This window comes from Rhinopithecus bieti, unplaced genomic scaffold (assembly GCF_001698545.2).
Source record: "Rhinopithecus bieti isolate Rb0 unplaced genomic scaffold, ASM169854v2 scaffold_9420, whole genome shotgun sequence".
Lineage (NCBI taxonomy): Eukaryota > Metazoa > Chordata > Mammalia > Primates > Cercopithecidae > Rhinopithecus > Rhinopithecus bieti.
The window spans coordinates 93115-115720 of NW_016806134.1; the positions used below are offsets into that span (position 1 = coordinate 93115).

A 22606-nucleotide genomic window follows, 5' to 3' on the forward strand; every position below is an offset into this window, starting at 1 on the left:
GGCAGACTGCTGTGTTAGCAATGAGGGAGGCTCCGTGGGCGTGGGACCCTCCCGGCCAGGTGTGGGATATATTCTCCTGGTGTGCCCTTTTGCTTAAAGCGCTGTATTGGGGTGGGAGTTACCCTATTTTCCAGGTGTTGTGTGTCTCAGTTCCCCTGGCTAGGAAAAGGGATTCCCTTCCCCCTTGCGCTTCTCAGGTGAGGCGATGCCTCGCCCTGCTTCAGCTCTCACTAGTCGGGCTGCAGCAGCTGACCAGCACCGATTGTCCGGCACTCCCTAGTGAGATGACCCCAGTACCTCAGTTGAAAATGCAGAAATCACCGGTCTTCTGTGTTGCTCGTGCTGGGAGTTGGAGACTGGAGCTGTTCCTATTCGGCCATCTTGCTCCGCCCCACCGAAATCTAGACTCTTACATCTAACTTCCTGTTAGACATCTTCAAGGTGTTCCAAAATACTCTTTTTTCTTCCGTGGACCTTCCCCCCTCTGCCAAAACCTGCATTCTCCCAGCCTTTCCTCTCAATTTATGACCATTCCCTTTCTCTACTTGCTTAATCCAAAAACCTTATGTTTATTCACACTTCTCTTTTTCTCACAGTTCAATTTCATTTGTTAAGGAATCCTGATTATCCTAAAGTACATCCAGAATTTTCTCCTTCTTACTACTTCCACTTGAAAATAGTCTGATCCTTGCTTCAAACCATTTATTTTCAACAGCAGCCTGAGTTGAGTACAAAAACAAGTCAGCATAGGTGAGATCAGGTCAATGGCTCTGCATAAAATCTCGCAATAATTCCCACTTCACTGAGGGTAGAAGCTGCAATCCTCATATGGACTTAAATAATCCTGACAGAATCTGGCCTCTTTCTACTTGTTCCTCCTCATCTCCTACTACTCTTCCAGCCTTTACTGTGCTTGAGGCACAAGGGCCCTTTTACTGTTCCTGGGGCACCCCAGCCAGGCTCCCACTTTAGGACCTTTGTGCCAGCTGTTATCTCTGTCAGGAATGCTCTTTCTCCAGACCTCCACAGGACTAATTCCTCATTTCCTTCAGGTATCTGCTCAAACATCACTTTCTGGCCTACTAACCACTTCATTTAAAACTCCGCTTCTCCCAAATTTAATTATCTCCTATACTAGCTCTGTTCTCTTCTTTTAGTTTTTCCTTTATAACTTATAACCCACTAACATATTAAGTAATATAATTATTTTTTATATATACTTTGCTTATTGCCTGTCTTCTCCATAATAGAATGTAAGCTCTGTGAATGAAGGATCTTTGTTTGTTTCTTCACTAACGTTTTATCACAAATACTTACGAGAGTTCTTGGTACATGTTAGGTACTCAATAAATACCTTTTTGGGTACATATTAGGCACACAATAAGTACTTTTTGAATACATTAAAAATGAATATTGCTACTGCAGAATAAACATATGTAAATGACAAATAGGATTACCTAAGAAAGTCTAGGTAGAACCATTGTGTTTGGAGGGAGTGATATTTACTTAGACAATGTTGGGGTGTGAGGAATAGCTCCTGCCAGAGGAAACTTAATGTTTTAAGGCCCATTGGTGAAAAAAAAATTAGTGAAGATTGAAAGAAAGTGAGTATGTTTGGCGCTTAGGAGAACAGCGAAGGTGTGGTAAAATGTGGGGCTAGAAAAGTAAAAAAATATCATTAATAAAAAGCCTATAAAGAAAATGACTAAGCAATTTATTTTCTAAACTAGGATACTGCAGAGTAAAAGGGGGTTCTTTTAATAATTACATCAGGGCAATTATATAAACTGGAATAATCCTAAGAAACTGGAACATTCTTAAGAAAACTAGGATTGCATAATGCAAACAAGAACTTAAGAAAACTAGGATTGCATAATGCAAACAAGAACTTATAAACCTACTTATAAGTTAAGTCACACGACAGAATTTAGACTTTTTTTCCAATGGGTAGTAGAAAGCAGGTGATTTATTCAGGAAAATATTATCAAAATTATATTTAAAATTTTTTACTCTGGTGGCAGGGTAGAGAATTGAGTGTAGGGTGGCAAGGCTGGAGACATGGAAAGAAGACAAGGTTGTTGATCCTGCAGTTCAGGGAGAGGAGGATGGAGGCACAGACCATGATGATGTTGGTGGTGGACATGGAAAAAAAACTGAATGATTCTAGGGGCTATCTACTGGTCAGATTTCATAGAATTTGGTTAACTATGAGGTATGAGAAGAGTGGGTGGTGAAAAGTCAGAATTGTGACTTTACAAATCAAAGGATAATGTTGTCATCTGCTTTTTAGGAAAAAAAAAGAAGGAGAAGGAGAAAATGGTGTTGAATGAGAGTGTAGAGATCAGTTTAATTTGAATATGCTGTGCTAGCTTTTCCTGCAATACTCAAATAGAAATAACCAGTAGACAGTTCCTTTTGCTGTAAATAGATGTTGAGTTAATGCTTTAGGTAAAGGAATAATCACTTTTTGGACAGTTGAATCCATGAGAACAGACATGACCACACAAAGAAAATGAATGTGCACAATGCAGAAAAACACGTCATTAGAGTGTTTCAGGAAGAACATGGTCAATATTCTTGTCATATACTGTGAAGACAATCATTAGATGTAGTGACAAAGAGGAGAGTGGTGATCTTGCCTGAATAGTTTCAGTGATATGACTGCAGGTGTTAGATTGAACTGGATAGAATCATGGATATAGGACAACAATAAAATCTAAAGTCTGCCACTAAACACAACACTTTGGAGAAATTTGTCTCTGAAGTTGTTATCACAGAAGGTTCAAAATTACATGTGTATGATGCACACAGAGATATGAAGACACAGAGAGAGAGAGAGAGAGAGAGAGAGAAGACAGAGAGAGAGACAAAGAGAGAGAGCCAGAGAGAGAGGAGAAGAGAGAGAAGAGAGACAGAGAGAGAGAAAGAGAGAGAGCCAATGAGAGAGAGAGGATCAGCCAGTGATTCTGAATAGAAAATGAAGTTAGTATGAGGATAGATTACAGAGTAAATTTCTCTGAGGAGGAACAACAGCATGGTTCATGGAATAAGATGTAGATGGTTTCGAGTATGTAAAAAGGCCACATGTTCCTTGTAGACAGATACTAATCTTGGTATGTTTGTAGATGGTTTGGTAGCCAACTGTAAGGAAATCTTACTTGCATGAAGTTTTTTTGATTTTATCTTTTTTCTTCTGTGTGATATAAAGCCAAGTTCAATGGTGAGAAGAGGTGGAGAGGAAAGAAATTTTGAGAAAAGAAGAATATTTGAATAACTTTTGCTGATGATAATACAAAGAGAACTGAAATATAAAAGTGTATGCAGCTGGCTGGGACGGCAGGGCTCACGCTGTAATTGCCAGCACTTTGGGAGACCGAGGGGCGATCACGAAGTCAGGAGGATAGACACCAGCCCTGACTAACACAGTGAAACCCGCTCTATAAAAAAAAAAAAAAAAATACAAAAAAGTTACCTGGGGTGTGCGGGCGCGCCAGTCCCAGCTAACTGAGAGGCTGATGGCAGCGGGAGAAGGGCGTGATAACCACGGACGGAGCTTTCTGTAGCCCAGCATCGCGCCACCCACCCAGCCTGCGGCGAGCAGGTGAGACTCCGCTCAAAAAAAAAAAAAAAGTGTATGGAGCTTATGAGAATATAAAATGATTGTGTTTGTTGCTAATATCTTAGATTGATTTTTTTTTTTTTGGGGGGGGACACAGGCGTCTTTCTATGTTGCCCAGGCTGTTCTCAAACTCCTGTCTCAAAAATTCTTCCACCTCAGCCTCTGGAATAGGTGGTATTATAGGCCCATGCCACCACAGTAGGCTAATATCGTACTTTTTAAAAAATTCACAACTTAGAAATGTTGTTCTGTATACCTAATCATACCTAGTTTGTAAAATGCTGCATGCTTGAAATTTGCTTTAAACTTTTAACAAAAATGGAAATGCATTTGTATCTATCATTATTTTTTTATTTTAGGAATAAATTAATGATATTTTCAAATTCATTTATACTTACCCATGCTGGCAATTATGCTATGTACAGGTAATCTGGAAGGTCCATGATAAAATGACCTGGACACATTGCTTTTTCTTTGCTGGTCTTGGTTTTAAATGCTGAATTCTCTTCTTTGGTAATATTAATATAAAACATATGTCTGTAGAATTCATAATATATCGAGGACCTGGATTCAGCAAAATGTTTTTATTATCTTCCCTCCTAACACCAATCAAGCAGACGCCAAACCTTAAATAAAAAAAATAAAGAGTTTGTAAGAAAATTAGTAAATGATTGTTAAGACTGAGGAAACTAAAAGTTTTAAGTCATAGCATTTTGAAGTTTGAAATGATCCTAGAAGTTCAAGATCCTCATTTTTACAGGAAAATAAACTATGTGCTTAGTGTGTTGTAAAACTAATTTAGCTGATTATGACCACTATAAATTTACATTTTAATGAAAATGAATGGAAGAACATAAGCAACATGAGTGCATGTATATACTAAGGGCAATATTATTCTGCAAATTTTTACAACAATTTTACTTTGGTCAAAAAAACATAAACAGCATTTCTTACTTTGGTAAAAAAAATAAAATAAAAAGCTTAAAACTATTGGCCAAAGGAAAGAAACTTACCCGTGGTCACCTAAAAGAGAACCAGGGTCCCTGAATTTATTATAGCTGGTTTACTTTAAATTTTAGGAAAAAAATTATATATTTTTAAACAGTCTAAAATAAGTATGCACTTAGTCAGAAAAAAATAGCAATCTTTAAATGCAACAGGATCCTCAAAAAATTTCTTACATATTTTGGGGCTTCCTGGAAGCACAAATTATCCTGAATCTTTTATTTCAACATGCCTTAAAGTGTTACAAATTAAATCAAGTTTAAAGTTTTTTTAAGCAATAAAAGTATATGTATCAATAGAATTACATTGAGAAGTAAAGTAGAATACAGAAGCTCCTTGACTTATGATAAAGTTATACCTTGATAAACCCAGCATAAGTTAAAATATTATTAAATAAAAAATGCTTTTTATACAGCTAGCCTAACAAATATCATAGTTTTAACCTAGCCAACCTTAAAGATACTCGTAACACTTACGTTGCCTACAGTTGGGCAAAATCATCTAATACCAAGCTCGTTTTACAATAAAGTGTTAAATAGCTTATGTAATTTATTGAATATTCTATTGAAAGTGAAAACTAGAATGACTGTATGGATACAGGAAGTACGGTTTCTACTGAATGGCTATTGTTTTGTACCATCATGGTCAAAAAATCGTAAGTCAAAGCATCGTAAGTTGGGGGTTCCTGTACATTACAAAATAGATTAGTAGACTATATAGGTATATTGTAAACCCTCCAAAATATGCTACATTAAAACATTTAATACAGATAATATGTTGTTTTCATTATACACATACATTTTTATTTCTTCAGTAAATCCCTTTTTTTTTTTTTTTCCAAAAGGAAAAGCAAAAAAAGGTCTACGTTTGAATTGGAAGGTAGTTTTATTCATTTTTTAACTTATTTCTCAGGTCAAAACAAGGGCCACCATCAGAGATTTTTTTTTTTAAATGTACAGTTTTAGAAATATTAGTGTTATTTTGTTTTAGCTCCTAATCAACATCTTAAAATTCAGGTCTGTGAAGAAGATTTTCATGTGTTTGTAAATTCTTAATGGATTAAAATATTTTAAAAAGACTTTAAAAGTTGCTAAATGAAATATTCCTAATAAATTATAATTTACTCCTGACAGTCTTATAGATACCATACAGGCACCAGGGTTCAAATGTTTCAACATTGGGTAATATTGTGACAAAAATTTCGGAATGCCTAAACACATGAGCACAATATGCATTCTATTTTTGAAAACGGTTTCCACATGGTATGCTGGACTGATTAATATTTTAATTTTTGTCTGAGGCAGAGACATACTTTTTGTGTGCATGGAAAGAGGCATATGTAAAACTCTTTCCTTCATATTCAGCAAAAAATGTACTTTCTTCCAAAACAATGTGGTAGACTTCATTCCCAGAGCATCTACCGTACATCTTCTGCCATTGTTCTGGCGATTGCTGGCCTTCTCTGCAACACAAGCACACACACATACACACACACAAAAAGAAAACACAGTGAATGTGGTTAAAAAACAGTTGTCATAGAACTGTTTCTCAACTGTATAAGAACTGGCAAGCACAATCCAAAGAAGCAGCTGAGTAATGCTTTGAACTCTGAAGATGACATTATATTCAAGAGTTTCTACAAAAAATTTGAAATTAGTAGTGTATATATACATATATGATTGAGAAATGGCAGTTTTCTAGAAAATGGGAGCTTTTCAAGATCCAGCTAATGAAGAGCTTTACTCTCATAATGAATCAATGAGATACAGGATTTAACTTTCAGTCTCTCTTTATACATATCCTATCATGCATATCTTCTAAAATTTATTGTACAGTCTCCATAATATAGCCAAGGTCATCTTACCTATGATACCTGCGTGGCTGCTGTAGGTATTTTATTTTGCTTTATACCTAAAATTACAAATGTATCTCAATTTATCAATTTGATTTTATAGAATATATATTTTTATTTTTTGTTCATATCATAGCAATAACTTTCTTCCAATTCTATAGCAGTCAAGAAAAGACAGTTTTCTGTGATAAATGTAAGGATCTCTCCAACTAACTGAATATTTTTGTAACCACCAAATTCATGTTGGAATCCTAATCCCATTATTAAGGTATTTGGGGATGGGGCCTTTGAGAGGCAATTAGGTCATGAGGGTAGAGCCCTCAGGAATGGAATTAGTGCATTTTAAAAAGATGCTAAAGAGCTATCTTCCCTCCATGTGAGAATACAAGTCAGCTGTTTAAAACTCAGAAGGCGGCCCTCACCAGCACTGAATCATGTTGGCACCTAGATCTTGGATTTCCGTTGTTTATAAAATGCCCAAGCTGTGGTAATTTGTAATAACAGCCTGAACTGACTAAATCTCCAAAAGACATCCCACAAACGTATTTTACAAAAAAGATAAGTTTACTACAAAAGTGCAATGTCTTTTGTTCTGGAACATTCTGCACTGCCTGCCTAACTCAGTGACTTTAGAAATATATTAAAAATTCAATTTATGAGAAATTTATAATGGATATATAAGTAGCTTATTTCTCATTTTATATAGTAAATTAATTTACCTTTGCTGAATGAAGCTTATGAACTCTACAAAAAAGCACAGTTTAGAAGCAATATGATAAATATATAAAATCAAAATAATTTATCATAATCTCTAATAGATTCTTAATGGATCAAAACAGATCACAAGGCATTACAGCCATGTTTAGGACTTTAAAAGCTATTTTGGACTGAGTATTGTCTAAAGGGTTTATTAGGAAGGTAACATTTATCAATATTTTCAAATTGTCAATAAGCTTTAAAAAATATCTATATTTTCTAAGTATGCCTCATTTCTGCTTCATTCCTTCTTAAGTATGCTTAAGAGCCTGGGCCCTGGAGTTTGATTGTCTAATCTGAGTCTCAACTCTATAAACTCTATAATCTTTTTTGTTTGTTTGTTTGTTTGTTTTTTGAGATGGAGTCTTGTTTTGTCATCCAGGCTGGAGAACAATGGCACGATCTCAGCTCACTGCAACCTCTCCTGGGTTCAAGCGATTCTCCTGCCTCGGCTTCCTGAGTAGCTGGGATTACAGGCACCTGCCACCATGCCTGGCTAATTTTTATATTTTTTAGTAGAGATGGGGTTTCACCATGCTGGCCAGGTTGGTCTTGACCTCCCGACCTCAGGCAATCCACCCGCGTGGGCCTCCCAAAGTGCTAGGATTACAGGCTTGAGCCATTGGCCCTGGCCAAACTCTACAATCTTTTGTGAGTTATTTAACTTTTCAGTGATTATCTCTTCAGTGAAAAACAGTATCAGCTTCATTGGATTAGATAAAATGAGGTAACACAAAGAAATCATTTGGGAGATGTTGGGATCAGAGAAAACATGCAGTAAATGTAAGCTGCCAATATTACTCTGATGTTACATCTTCCTTACTGCTAAATTCCGGAGCCATTTTAAATAAACCTAGTCGACTTACTAAACAATAATGCTTTTAAAACCTGTACCCATTCTTCCATAACGCTAATGTATTTTTGGAAATAGGAAAACAACAACATAAAACAATTTTGATTTTTGATTGCATATGACTACATCTAGCTACTGCTTCCTAAGAATGATTGTCCCTGGTGGAAAAAATGTTCCCTTTGGCAAACAAAATAAAGTTATTTTGTTATGTACCACATTACTAATTGGCAAGATGGTACTTGGCAAGAACAGAATCTATCTGAAAGGCTGAAAATGTATGAGATGGTGCTGGTAATTCATCAGTATTTGTTTGAGATTCAAAAGCCAGCATGAGGTCAACTAATTGTCATGCAAGGGTACTAAAAGCTATTCAAGAGAATTAGAACTCTAATTTCAGAAGCTGACAGGGGAACACAATGTGGTAACTTGGAAGGGAACAGAAAGGGATGGAATCAGACAAAGACAGTTCAGATAAATTTTCTTAAATAATTTGCTTATTGCCTTGCTATTTTATACTGGCACATTGCCCCTCAGGCAGCATCATTTTTTAGGATGTCATTTTGTTGGAATTTTTTTTCTTTATGATTTCTTCAAAACCTCTAATAGTTAACCTCGAATCTCTAAATTCATCTAACTGTCAATATACATATTTTGTTATTTTCAGCTCACGTTATTTGCTTGAGAAATGCTAGACATCAATATAACATGTAATGCTGGTGTGTATATCCAGTCTCCACTCATTAACTAATACACAAAATATTTATTGAGCACCTGTGAAATGTCAGTAAAGGCTTTAGATTAAAAGGTTAGAGCAGTTAACCAAAAAGGTAAAAATGTCTTGTCTTATAGAATCACTAGTGGGAGAAGCCCAACAATAAACAAGAAAAAGCAAATTGTGTTGTGTTTAGAGATGATAATGGTGGGGAGAAAAATAAAGCAGGAAGGGAGCTAACATTTTAGCAGGTAGAATAAAATGTAAATAGTGTGACTGTGGAAAATATGATATTTGAGTAAAAATCTTGAGGAAGGCAAGAGAGGTCTTGGAGAAGACCATTACAGGCAGAAGGAGCTACAAGCACTTCCCTGAGACAGAGTTAATGCTTGATGGGGCTAAGGAAGAGCAGGGAAGCGAGTTTAGCTGGAATTCAGGGAGGGGGAGAAAATGGGTCCACAGGTAAGTAGATGGGAAGAGGGATCATGTAGGACTTTATAAATAGTTGTACTATGGCTTTGACCTTTCACTGGGATGACTTGGCAATCATCGGAGATTTTTTAAGACTAGTACAAAAGGTCCAATTCATATTCTATAAAATCCCTTTGGTCATTGTGTTGAAAACAGACTGAAGAAGGGACAATGATCCCTTCTTCTTGCAATGATCCACCTAGATGATAATGGTTTGGATTATGTTAGATTCTGGGTATGTTCTGAAGGTAGACTTGAAAAATTTGCGGTAGAAGTACTGCGCCGTTGGTGATTACGGAAGAACCTGGAGTGTGGCGTGACCATGGGGAAGCAAAAGAAAACAAGGAAGTATGCGACCATGAAGCGAATGCTTAGTCTCAGAGATCAGAGGCTTAAAGAAAAGGATAGATTAAAACCTAAAAAGAAAGAAAAGAAGGATCCCAGTGCGTTAAAGGAAAGAGAAGTTCCCCAACACCCTTCCTGCTTATTTTTCCAATATAATACACAGCTGGGCCGAAAATTTGCTAATAAAGAGAAAAATATATAACAATCTTAAATATTCTTAGCCACAAGAAATATGGATAGATAAACAAACAAATATCTATATAGATAACAGTGAAAAGAAATATGGATAAACAAACAAATAAATATCCATATAGATAAGAGTGAAAATGCAAGTCCCAGTGCTTACAAGGCATCATGGGGAAATCTTAAATACAAAATGTTAGATAAAATAATAGTCTGCAGATTCAGCTTTGCAGCAAACTAAGTCTTAGAAAAAGAGAGGAGATGTCAAACAGACATGGTGTATGTGAGGTTTCACAAACATTTAGAATGTTTATTTATTTTTTAATCTGGAATGCTAGGTACATTGATGTTCATGATAATATTCTTATACTTTTTGAGTGTCTGAAATATTTTCTAATAAATAAAAAATAAAATGCATCACAAAAGGCAAAACAAAAAAACCCACCATGATTGATACTAATAATTTAAGCTTTTCGTTTGTATATTTTTCACTGCTTCCTTGCGGTGTTTTAGGGCAGCATTTGGTCTACATTATATGAGCTTCCCCTAGCCCCTACTTATTAATATTTTAGGACTAATATTTTATTTAGGCACAAAGTAATCATTTTTCCATTTCTATGATGAATGTATTGAATTTAACTTTTTTGAGCATCTACCCAGTTACTCAATGTATTGAATAATCTATCTTTTTACTCACTAATTTAAAATAATTCCTTTATCAAATACCAAATTCCTAATTATGTGTGCCTGTATTAGAAGTACATATAATTTGTAGCCTGTTAATTGATTCTTCTCTATGTATTCACTAATAACACACTATTTCAATTATTGTAACTGTGCATTATTTTTAAGTATATAAGGTAATCCTCTCTCATTATTATTGTCCTTCAAAATTTTCCTCACTTCTCTGATTGCTTCATTTTATCATGTAAACTTAGAATCAGCTTATCTATTTTAAAAAAGAATGTTGTGTTGGTATGATTGTTGGGATGGAATTAAAATAATAAATTTGGATGAAATTGACATCTTTATGTTAGCAACACATTATATCTTCATTTGCATGCTAATTACCCTTTATTTCTGCCACAACATCTCACCCAACACCAATCTCAGCAGAATGTGGCAGTGGAACCACTGAGCCCTGTTGTTTACCCTGTTTTCTGGAGGATTTCTGGTGACTAGAACATTTTCTAAGACATAGTAGATGTTCAAAAATATTTATTTAATGAAATAATTTTATTGTCCTGGTAATCTATGAGATATATGCTATTATCCCCGTTTCACAGATAAAAAAACTGAGGTTCAATGGCTTTGATGATCTTGCCAGCATGGGTAGATCAAATAATAATTCATTCCAGACACTCCAGCTAAAAAGTCAGCACTTTGTTCAGGAACGTCAGTTCTGAGGAACTCCAATATTCAGTGTGAATGTTGCTGCTGTTTTGTTTCCATTCTTCAGGATACTAGGATATTAAAAGCCAAGTTTTTGTACCTTTATTAGTAATGCAGGACATTTTACGTCCTATAAGTCCAAAAATCATTCATTTGTCTTCAGCTTACTGTTCTATCCCAATTTTCTATTTTTCTTATTCTCTTACTTTTTACATCTGGGTAGACTTAATTCAAGATTGATTTTGAATGAGGGAGAAATAATTACATAAATAAATAGTGCATTTCCAAACTTCTTATAGCAGCAAATCCTTTAATTCTGTCACCCAGGTGTGACTTGTACTCACCTATTTGTTTATTCCTTTCTCCATCATCAATTCTTACACCTTTAAAACAGTCCTAACTCACTTCCTTGTTTCCAGTGAATGCTTTCACAAATCCTTTTATAGGAATGTAATAAGAGTAAATTTCAAAATCTCAAATTATTTCATGTCACTCTCCCATTGAAAATGCTAAAGGGCTTCCTTCTTCAATTTGATAAAGTTTTAACTTTGAAAAATTGTCATTACAAAGCCCTGCTGGTCTGTTCTATGACTGTCTTTCAGGTTTCATCTATTACTTCTGTCTGCTTTCTGTTGCGCACATCAGCCATTAGAAGTCTTTAATTCATCCTGAACAAGACACTCTCTCTTATGTCTAGGATTTTCCACAATACTTTTCTCTCTACCTCCTATGGCCTATCCATTCTTGACCCTCAGCTTAATCATTACTGCCTCAGTTTTGTTGTAGTGTACTTCTCCTTTCATAATACTGTAATATTAGATTGTGTTAATTAATTCTTAATATCTTGTTTCCCTGTGAAATAAGCTTTATGAGAAAAGAGAGCATGTATTGTTTACCACTATATACCCAAGATGCGACATCAGTTCTGACACAGAGGAAGAGCTTAATATATGTTTTGTTAAATGCACAAAGAATAATCTAACAATGTTCTTCATGCTCAATTACTAAATGTTCTGCTTTTCTAATTAAATAATTCCTTTTGCCTTCACCAGAATAATTTTTAGGTCTAACGAATTACTTTCTCTATAATAAATGTGTTGTTAGAATTAAAAAAAAAAAAAAATGCTGAATTTCATAATCACTAATGGACATAAAGTGAATTTAGTATTATATCAATTTAATGTTATAATTAGATTAAAATAGCAGTAGTAAAAACACAAGAAATATTATGGACAAAAAGCATAGAATGGGAAGCTCACTGAAAATTATGAAAAACCATTTACTAAAGATTTGAGATGTGTTTACAGCAATTAAATGAACATTTAGGGGAAATAAGAGGCTTGTGTATTTACTAACTGTTAACCTTGAGGTACACTCCAACCTCTAAAATAGTATAATCTATTATCTACTTCATACTGTTGTGAGGCTGTTCTACTATACTGACTGATAATTGAATAGTAAAGAATCCTTCTCAGCAAACTTTATGCCCACATTTGTTCTCAAAATCATTGCTAGCTACAGCTATTTTTAATGATCTTGGATTTAAAAAAAAAAGGAAAGAAAGAATAGAATATGGAGATGAAATATGATATTAAAAAAACAAATGGAGTACAGAAGAACAGTATACGTTTAATATTTGAAAGAATCCCGGCCGGGCGCAGTGACTCACACCTGTAATCCCAACAGTTTGGGAGGCCGAGACGGGTGGATCATCTGAGGTCGGGGGTTTGAGACCAGCCTGACCAATATGGCAAAACCCTGTCTCTACGAAAAATACAAAAATAAAAAATAAAAAAAAAAACTAAGTGTGGTGGTGCATGCCTGTAATCCCAGCTACTCCAGCCTGAGCAACAAAGGAAAGAAAAGAAAGAAAGAATCCCTTAGGTCTCTAGTCCCTCTGAATAAAGGGGCATGCTGTAGAGTTCATGCACCTAATACCAATACCAGTCATGAGAGCTGTAGAAAATTTTTGATGAGACATCTTGGAAGGAAAAGAAGCTTGTGTCTATTATTCTTTACATTTTTATACCCTAAACAAATGTCTTAATGGAAAAAAAAATTAGAAGGAAAGGATGTTGGAAGACAAGTTGATTGCTTGGGAAAAAGGAAAAAAGAAGTCTAGTGAAGTAAATAAATTACAAATTCCATGATTTTGTAGCCTTCAGCCATGCAATTTCAGATCTCCCATTCCTATCATGTAATAATATTTTAGGCAGATCCCATTTCTTTAAAATCATGTTGGAGCTCCATTTAAATCCAACCCAGGCCTGTCAAATTTGAAGCTCCAATCTTACTAGCTCAGGTTTGTTCTCCCTGGGATGTCACTGCTCTCTAGGCTAATTCTGTCATCTTTGTTCTCTATGAAGATGGTAACTACGTGATGCCTATATTATAGAGACATGAAAATGTTTTTTGGCGAGTAAGAGTTGGGCCTCTGTATAACATCACTGGTAAGCAAGAAACTGCATTCCACTCTTTGTTATTTCCTAGCGGTACACCCTATAGACTCTAGCTTCTTGAGCTGCCTCACTTTGTGGAGTAGGCGGGGTACTAGAAAGATAAGTCAAACCTTTTTAAACTATCTGTTGTGCTTCAGGAAACTCATGCACAAGAGTGTGGGCTGCTCTACAGCAGTCTCTACTCCCTGACTTGTCATCTACCTAACTTGCCATCTCCTTCTCTTTTTTCCCTCATGTTCAAATAATCTCAGGAAACTACATAAGCAGATGTCTAACTGGCAAATGAGATGTTAGCTCCTACTGCAGGCAAATATCCTATTTTCCATGAGTAATAAGTAATTTTTTTGGACCTCACCTCACTTAGCTGGGGGTGGATGCATAACCACTGTGCTCCTCTATCTGTCACCCTCTCCGATCATCTCTTCTTATAGAAGGATAAGAAGATTAGCAAATAAAATACTTGATTCATTTTTTGTCCTCAATTTTGGATTATAATCACCAAACCAGGGACAACATGACGGCTCCTCTCAGCATAGTAAGTATTGGTTAGAAAACATAAACCACAGAAAAGATATGTTTATTCCATTCTGTTTATTGTTTCCAAGGTAAAGATATTATTTGTTCCATTAACTTTTGGATTATGTGTAAATCAATTTGGACATTTTTTTTTTAAATACAAGTTGCATATTTCTCACTTACCCATGATTGCATATTCAAGGCAAATGGTTATTTATTGGCAGAAAGAATTAACTCACATATTAGTGTCCTGTACTTCAATATAATCAACCAAGTGGAATAAGGGCTGTTAGCTAATAAGTAGTTGGATCTGCTCTTTGCAGAAATGTATTTCAACACAGACCTCTGAATGCAGTAAAAGAACCTTATATAGTTTTGTTTTTAAGAGTTTCCTCATACCAGTTTTTCCAAAGGGAGAAATAAAGGATTTAATTGAAATTTCCTGTCCCAGATACAATATATTGAATTCTTAATATGTTGTATACTCTTTTCTTATTTCAGGATATGCCGTACTACCCTGCTCAGTAAAGTAGTCCCAATTTTAATAAAATAGCACAAAATCTTATTATATTGGTGACTTCATATGTTTTATGAAGCTGTATGTTTTGTGAAATTCATATTAATAGAAGTTAGAAAGTAGAATTTATTTTTTAATTTTCATATTTTCTTAAGGCATATAAGAATGTCATCACACTAGAGGTAAACTAAAGAACAGCCTTGGTGTTATGAAGCACTGTCTTTAAAGTTGTAAAATGTAATCATCAGTGGGAGTGTACCTCTTTCACAGCATTATATGTGCTGTTTTAAGCACCTCTATCTACATTGTAATCCTTGGATTTAGTTTGCTGGTACATTTTGTTCTCTTTGATCCTATATAATGTAGCTAAACAGATGATACATAATTTACTTCAGATTCACCAAAATTGACACAGATTGTCATACTAGCTACTTTTATATATTTATATTTATTATCAAACTAAGTTATCTTTGCATCAACTGTAATAAAGAGTACCTTATCACAAGATAACTTTGATATAATTCATTCTTCACTATGTAGTAAAAGTATTTACATATATATAAATATAACTACAGAAATTTTGCATATATGTAACTATAGAAATATTTTGACATTTTAGGAAAGAATTTCATTCAAGTTTGTACTTGAATAAGATTAACAAATGAGTTAAATATAAATTTCTTTATTGATACTCTATTTTGAAGAAGATAATATACTAACTCACTATATTGATTTCAAAGAGATTTTAAAGGTCTAAAATAAGTCACCAAAAGGTTTAAATATAATTAAAATTAATGCACTTTATTTAATTCCATAATCTATGGAAATAATGTCACTTTGGTTGCAACCATTTTGTTATTTGTATACTTCCCAGGGTGATTTTTTGTGCTCATGAATTACATTATTTCACAATTATTGCAAACTTTATTTAAAAATTAAAATATTTAAATGGTATTATCATTGTGCCTTTACTATCAATGTTAGGAATCTACAGTTTAGCCACTGTAGGTCAAATAAATAATTCTGACAAATCGTAGCCTGTGCCATTGGAAAGACAAATATAATTTATGGTACAGGGGTATGTGGGGTACACAGAAGCTTCCAAAATAGGTGAGTTTACAAAATAAACAGCTAACACATAACTTTATATTGTATGAACTTTTATTCTTGTAAATCTGCAGACAGAACTGACTGTATAGATGCAGAATATCTAGAAAGAAAAGTACTTGAGAACTCCAGATAGAAGTAATAAAAAAAAAAAATTAAGACACCTCAGTCTACTAGGAAGATGCTTATGAATTCCAGTTCTTGAATAGTGGAACTGCCCCAACATTGTAGGTCACCAAGCATCAAATTAGAAATCTGAGTTCTAAGATTAAAAGTTGCAGACACAATATAAAGCATGGTAATCAATTTTCTACCACCAGATGGAACCGGAAAGCTGTTTGCCATTTTCAGGATAAGAAAAATGGCCGTCAAAAGTGGAGAAAATAGGAAAATGCTAAATGGTTTTCATGCATTATTGACACTGATCATAAACAATGAACACTGTTTTGAAAGGCATCTACTTCAATGAGAAATAAAAAAGAGTGCAAAAGTTAGATTTAAAAGGTTGGTTGTACATGAAATTAGCTTAAATTCACTGCCCTTAATGTTGATTTCTCCTTCAGTAACTCCAAAGGGTTTTTTGAAGTGTTCATTTAATTCCCACTATCACCACACACAAAAAATACCCTAAAATCGTGTTAAGACTTTTCATCTACTTTTTAAACTGCCAGGTGAAAAAATAAATTCACTTGTAATATTGGAGTTGCATCCTCAGCTCTTTAATTCCATTATTAAATAAGTTATATCTCACTGATTTTAAACTGTTCTATTTCAGCATTAATAAAATTTTATGGCTACATTGTACTTTCCCCTGTCTTGCACAGATCACAGCCTGCTTGCTTAGTGAATACCATATGCTTCACTTCTGTTTAAGTGCTTCAAGCCATTGAGTATTTGCTATATCTGTACCTTTACTTTAAAACATTGTAGTGAATTTTCTAGGAAAGATACATTCCATCAATATTAATTCTTAGACATATAGGAACTTAGGAACCTCCTATTACTGTTATTTACATTTTATCATTTGCCCTTTTAAAAATAATTATAACTAGGACACTTTTGCTGTCTCTCCATGTTGTCATTTGACTTCTTCTCAAGTAATTAATCTTACCATAACTAAAAAGAATCTTTATTAGCAAAACAAATCCATTAGCAGAAATTTGCAATACATTCCAAATACGTATAAAAACAATGTTAAATTGTATCCTGCCCTGCACTTAGTCTGAGTAATCACCTGTTAATCAGACTACTGTCTGATTTGTGATCACAATGTATTCAAGTTTATATTCCCCAAAGTGCTAACACGGTACCTTACATAGTATGGATGCATGTGATGATTATTTATAAAATGACTAAATAAATGACCAAACTATAATAATATTTTAACCCTTAATTAAATGCTATTTTCTCATTCATAGCTTAAATTTTGACCCAAAAATAATAATAATAATAATTAAAAACACATGCTTCCAAATTCTGAGCTTACTTCAAAGAGTTTTAAGACATTTCTTAATAATATGTTACCACATTTACTACCCTATTATTGTAGGTACTACCTATTGACCTCCTCCTGTAAGATATAAGAGAAAATAATGTTTTTCACAGTGAATTTCCCCAGAGTTGCTTATATAATCATATTGCTATTTTTCATTTCTATTTTCCAGCGTTTTGACTCTAGTGTCTACAGAGCACATTTAGTAAAGTAAATACATGAATCAGGTCAGATATAGGACAATAAGTAGTGTTCAAACTTGTAGTGAATTTGTTGTTGGATGTCTACTGAACTGCAAATTCGAAGAAACAATTCAAAAGGAAAAAAAAAAATGTTGACACCATGTTGGCAGCCAAATAAAACCTATTCACTGATAGAATTTATTTCACATGCAGTCTCTGATTTACTAGGTAGTTTTTAACTTGCCATACTTAAAATTCTGTTTCACTAACTATAGACAGAGTCTTGATTTTCTGTTTTGGAACCTGGGGATGATATTAGCTACCCTCTTCGTTTCTCTACCTTCTCCTCACTTTTATTTCAAGATTTCTTTGTTAAATCATGAACATTGTTGAAGTTGTAAATATTTGTATTTTGTTTATTAGCTATAAGTCTATGACTTCAGATTTAAAGTAGAGAGCCTGTGAGCAGTGATTACATTATTATGTTGATTGCAATAGAGGTCACTGTAGAGTCAAATGGAGGGCTTCAATTATATGACCTTATCTGCAGTTCCCTGAGTCATCCAGAAAGAATGTTCAAATAATTTCCCTGACTGACTGACTACTTATTGCTCTATATTATGGCGTGTTTTAATTTGCTTTACCCTAAACTCTTTATTTCTTGGAGTTTACGATTTTGTTTTCCAGCTGGGAGAATAAACAGATGCATTCCATTGTATATGTTGTTTTTAATTTATTCCAATCTCTTGTTGAGACTGAGGGCCTGATTTTTCTAATTTAGACCCCTTTTTAGTGGTAAATTTTAGGAATCATTGGTTCTAGCTGTGGTGCAGACATGTGGCCTGGGTTCCATCAAACAGATACAAATGTAGGCATTTTTTTTGGAATTGAGCTAAGAGAGGAAACAGTCAGGGTAGGAGGCATCCATTGTGTTGCAGCGGATGGCTAGTAGAGGTAGTATTGTTCTGGGGGCTTTTAGAGACCAAAGCTCCTTTATCTGGTTAGTTGCTTGGTGTGGTAGTGGGAATTGTTTACACAAGTTTAACATAAAGAGTAACTTCCTTGCTTTCCCAATGACTCTGTGACTCTCCATATTCCTTTATATTTCTCTTTATACTTAACACTAGGCAATGTGTAGTCTTATCTAAAGTTTAAAAACTCTAATCAATACTATTTTTTTTCCTCTTTCTTTTTCAGAAAATTTTCTTCATCATTAGTGTTTTATAATTTGGCAATGCTAAGTATCTAAGAGTGGTTCTTGTTCACTTATTATGACTCACACTCAAGAGACCCTAACAATTTACAGGCTTGAGTCTCTCCTCTTCTCTTGCAATTTCTAACTATCATTTTCTCTATCTTCTCTTGGTGGAACTGCTACCAAAGCAGATATCATCTTTTCTGGATTGATCTCCTGTGCTTCTAGTCTTTTTGCTTATATATTCCAAGTCTGCATTTTTATCTAAAATCCTCAATATTTCTGTGAGATTATCTTCTAAAACAAATTTTTCTTTTTTATTTCAGCAATCATTCAACAGGTCTTTCCTCTCCATTTCTGCACCACAACTGCTCTTCTGTTTGAGTCTTCCTGGGAATAATAATTATCATCATTTTAAGTTCTTTTGGAGTTGTGTATTTATTTGTTATGGCCCTTTTATCCCCTTACTACAGAAGAGAAAATCGGCACCTCCAGAATCATAGTCAACAGAAATTTAAGTTAAATATTTAAGTCTGTACAAAAACAAAATTGGTAAGATTTTATTCCTTTGAACAATCATCACCACCCTTTATGATACTTCAATATAGTCTTCTAAATTATTATTTGTACTACTCTACTTTTCAAATACATCTTTGAATCTCTTGTTAATGTACTTTTGTTTTCACTTAATGAAACTCTCCTTGTTTCCAAAATATATATTTGACTTTCCTTTTAAATATTATAGTCTTGTTTTTTTAAAACTCTATGTTTGCTAAGAGTGTAACACCCAACCTTCGCTATAGACCCAAAACAATTTCAGTACAAACAGAAGCAGCTGCTATCCTTTAGCTGGATATATTTCTCTCATCTCATCCTGCATGCTGATATTCAGCAAATAACAAGAGCCATATTTCAAATTTTGAGTACAAGGCATAAGGATATTAAANATAATCTATGGAAATAATGTCACTTTGGTTGCAACCATTTTGTTATTTGTATACTTCCCAGGGTGATTTTTTGTGCTCATGAATTACATTATTTCACAATTATTGCAAACTTTATTTAAAATTAAAATATTTAAATGGTATTATCATTGTGCCTTTACTATCAATGTTAGGAATCTACAGTTTAGCCACTGTAGGTCAAATAAATAATTCTGACAAATCGTAGCCTGTGCCATTGGAAAGACAAATATAATTTATGGTACAGGGGTATGTGGGGTACACAGAAGCTTCCAAAATAGGTGAGTTTACAAAATAAACAGCTAACACATAACTTTATATTGTATGAACTTTTATTCTTGTAAATCTGCAGACAGAACTGACTGTATAGATGCAGAATATCTAGAAAGAAAAGTACTTGAGAACTCCAGATAGAAGTAATAAAAAAAAAAATTAAGACACCTCAGTCTACTAGGAAGATGCTTATGAATTCCAGTTCTTGAATAGTGGAACTGCCCCAACATTGTAGGTCACCAAGCATCAAATTAGAAATCTGAGTTCTAAGATTAAAAGTTGCAGACACAATATAAAGCATGGTAATCAATTTTCTACCACCAGATGGAACCGGAAAGCTGTTTGCCATTTTCAGGATAAGAAAATGGCCGTCAAAAGTGGAGAAAATAGGAAAATGCTAAATGGTTTTCATGCATTATTGACACTGATCATAAACAATGAACACTGTTTTGAAAGGCATCTACTTCAATGAGAAATAAAAAAGAGTGCAAAAGTTAGATTTAAAAGGTTGGTTGTACATGAAATTAGCTTAAATTCACTGCCCTTAATGTTGATTTCTCCTTCAGTAACTCCAAAGGGTTTTTTGAAGTGTTCATTTAATTCCCACTATCACCACACAAAAAAAATACCCTAAAATCGTGTTAAGACTTTTCATCTACTTTTAAACTGCCAGGTGAAAAAATAAATTCACTTGTAATATTGGAGTTGCATCCTCAGCTCTTTAATTCCATTATTAAATAAGTTATATCTCACTGATTTTAAACTGTTCTATTTCAGCATTAATAAAATTTTATGGCTACATTGTACTTTCCCCTGTCTTGCACAGATCACAGCCTGCTTGCTTAGTGAATACCATATGCTTCACTTCTGTTTAAGTGCTTCAAGCCATTGAGTATTTGCTATATCTGTACCTTTACTTTAAAACATTGTAGTGAATTTTCTAGGAAAGATACATTCCATCAATATTAATTCTTAGACATATAGGAACTTAGGAACCTCCTATTACTGTTATTTACATTTTATCATTTGCCCTTTTAAAATAATTATAACTAGGACACTTTTGCTGTCTCTCCATGTTGTCATTTGACTTCTTCTCAAGTAATTAATCTTACCATAACTAAAAGAATCTTTATTAGCAAAACAAATCCATTAGCAGAAATTTGCAATACATTCCAAATACGTATAAAACAATGTTAAATTGTATCCTGCCCTGCACTTAGTCTGAGTAATCACCTGTTAATCAGACTACTGTCTGATTTGTGATCACAATGTATTCAAGTTTATATTCCCCAAAGTGCTAACACGGTACCTTACATAGTATGGATGCATGTGATGATTATTTATAAAATGACTAAATAAATGACCAAACTATAATAATATTTTAACCCTTAATTAAATGCTATTTTCTCATTCATAGCTTAAATTTTGACCCAAAATAATAATAATAATAATTAAAACACATGCTTCCAAATTCTGAGCTTACTTCAAAGAGTTTTAAGACATTTCTTAATAATATGTTACCACATTTACTACCCTATTATTGTAGGTACTACCTATTGACCTCCTCCTGTAAGATATAAGAGAAAATAATGTTTTCACAGTGAATTTCCCCAGAGTTGCTTATATAATCATATTGCTATTTTCATTTCTATTTTCCAGCGTTTTGACTCTAGTGTCTACAGAGCACATTTAGTAAAGTAAATACATGAATCAGGTCAGATATAGGACAATAAGTAGTGTTCAAACTTGTAGTGAATTTGTTGTTGGATGTCTACTGAACTGCAAATTCGAAGAAACAATTCAAAAGGAAAAAAAAAATGTTGACACCATGTTGGCAGCCAAATAAAACCTATTCACTGATAGAATTTATTTCACATGCAGTCTCTGATTTACTAGGTAGTTTTAACTTGCCATACTTAAAATTCTGTTTCACTAACTATAGACAGAGTCTTGATTTTCTGTTTTGGAACCTGGGGATGATATTAGCTACCCTCTTCGTTTCTCTACCTTCTCCTCACTTTTATTTCAAGATTTCTTTGTTAAATCATGAACATTGTTGAAGTTGTAAATATTTGTATTTTGTTTATTAGCTATAAGTCTATGACTTCAGATTTAAAGTAGAGAGCCTGTGAGCAGTGATTACATTATTATGTTGATTGCAATAGAGGTCACTGTAGAGTCAAATGGAGGGCTTCAATTATATGACCTTATCTGCAGTTCCCTGAGTCATCCAGAAAGAATGTTCAAATAATTTCCCTGACTGACTGACTACTTATTGCTCTATATTATGGCGTGTTTTAATTTGCTTTACCCTAAACTCTTTATTTCTTGGAGTTTACGATTTTGTTTTCCAGCTGGGAGAATAAACAGATGCATTCCATTGTATATGTTGTTTTAATTTATTCCAATCTCTTGTTGAGACTGAGGGCCTGATTTTCTAATTTAGACCCCTTTTAGTGGTAAATTTTAGGAATCATTGGTTCTAGCTGTGGTGCAGACATGTGGCCTGGGTTCCATCAAACAGATACAAATGTAGGCATTTTTTTTGGAATTGAGCTAAGAGAGGAAACAGTCAGGGTAGGAGGCATCCATTGTGTTGCAGCGGATGGCTAGTAGAGGTAGTATTGTTCTGGGGCTTTTAGAGACCAAAGCTCCTTTATCTGGTTAGTTGCTTGGTGTGGTAGTGGGAATTGTTTACACAAGTTTAACATAAAG

General features: G+C 34.1%; 1 protein-coding gene across 1 annotated transcript in view; it reads right to left on the bottom strand.

Moving 5' to 3' along the window:
• Positions 1-22606, bottom strand: part of KCNT2 (potassium sodium-activated channel subfamily T member 2) — a 226476-nt gene that overhangs the window by 89523 nt on the left and 114347 nt on the right. Inside the window, 4 exon segments of the mRNA XM_017874830.1 lie at positions 4018-4110; positions 4113-4148; positions 4151-4245; positions 5937-6086. Of these exon segments, the coding sequence (XP_017730319.1) occupies positions 4018-4110; positions 4113-4148; positions 4151-4245; positions 5937-6086 (374 nt within the window).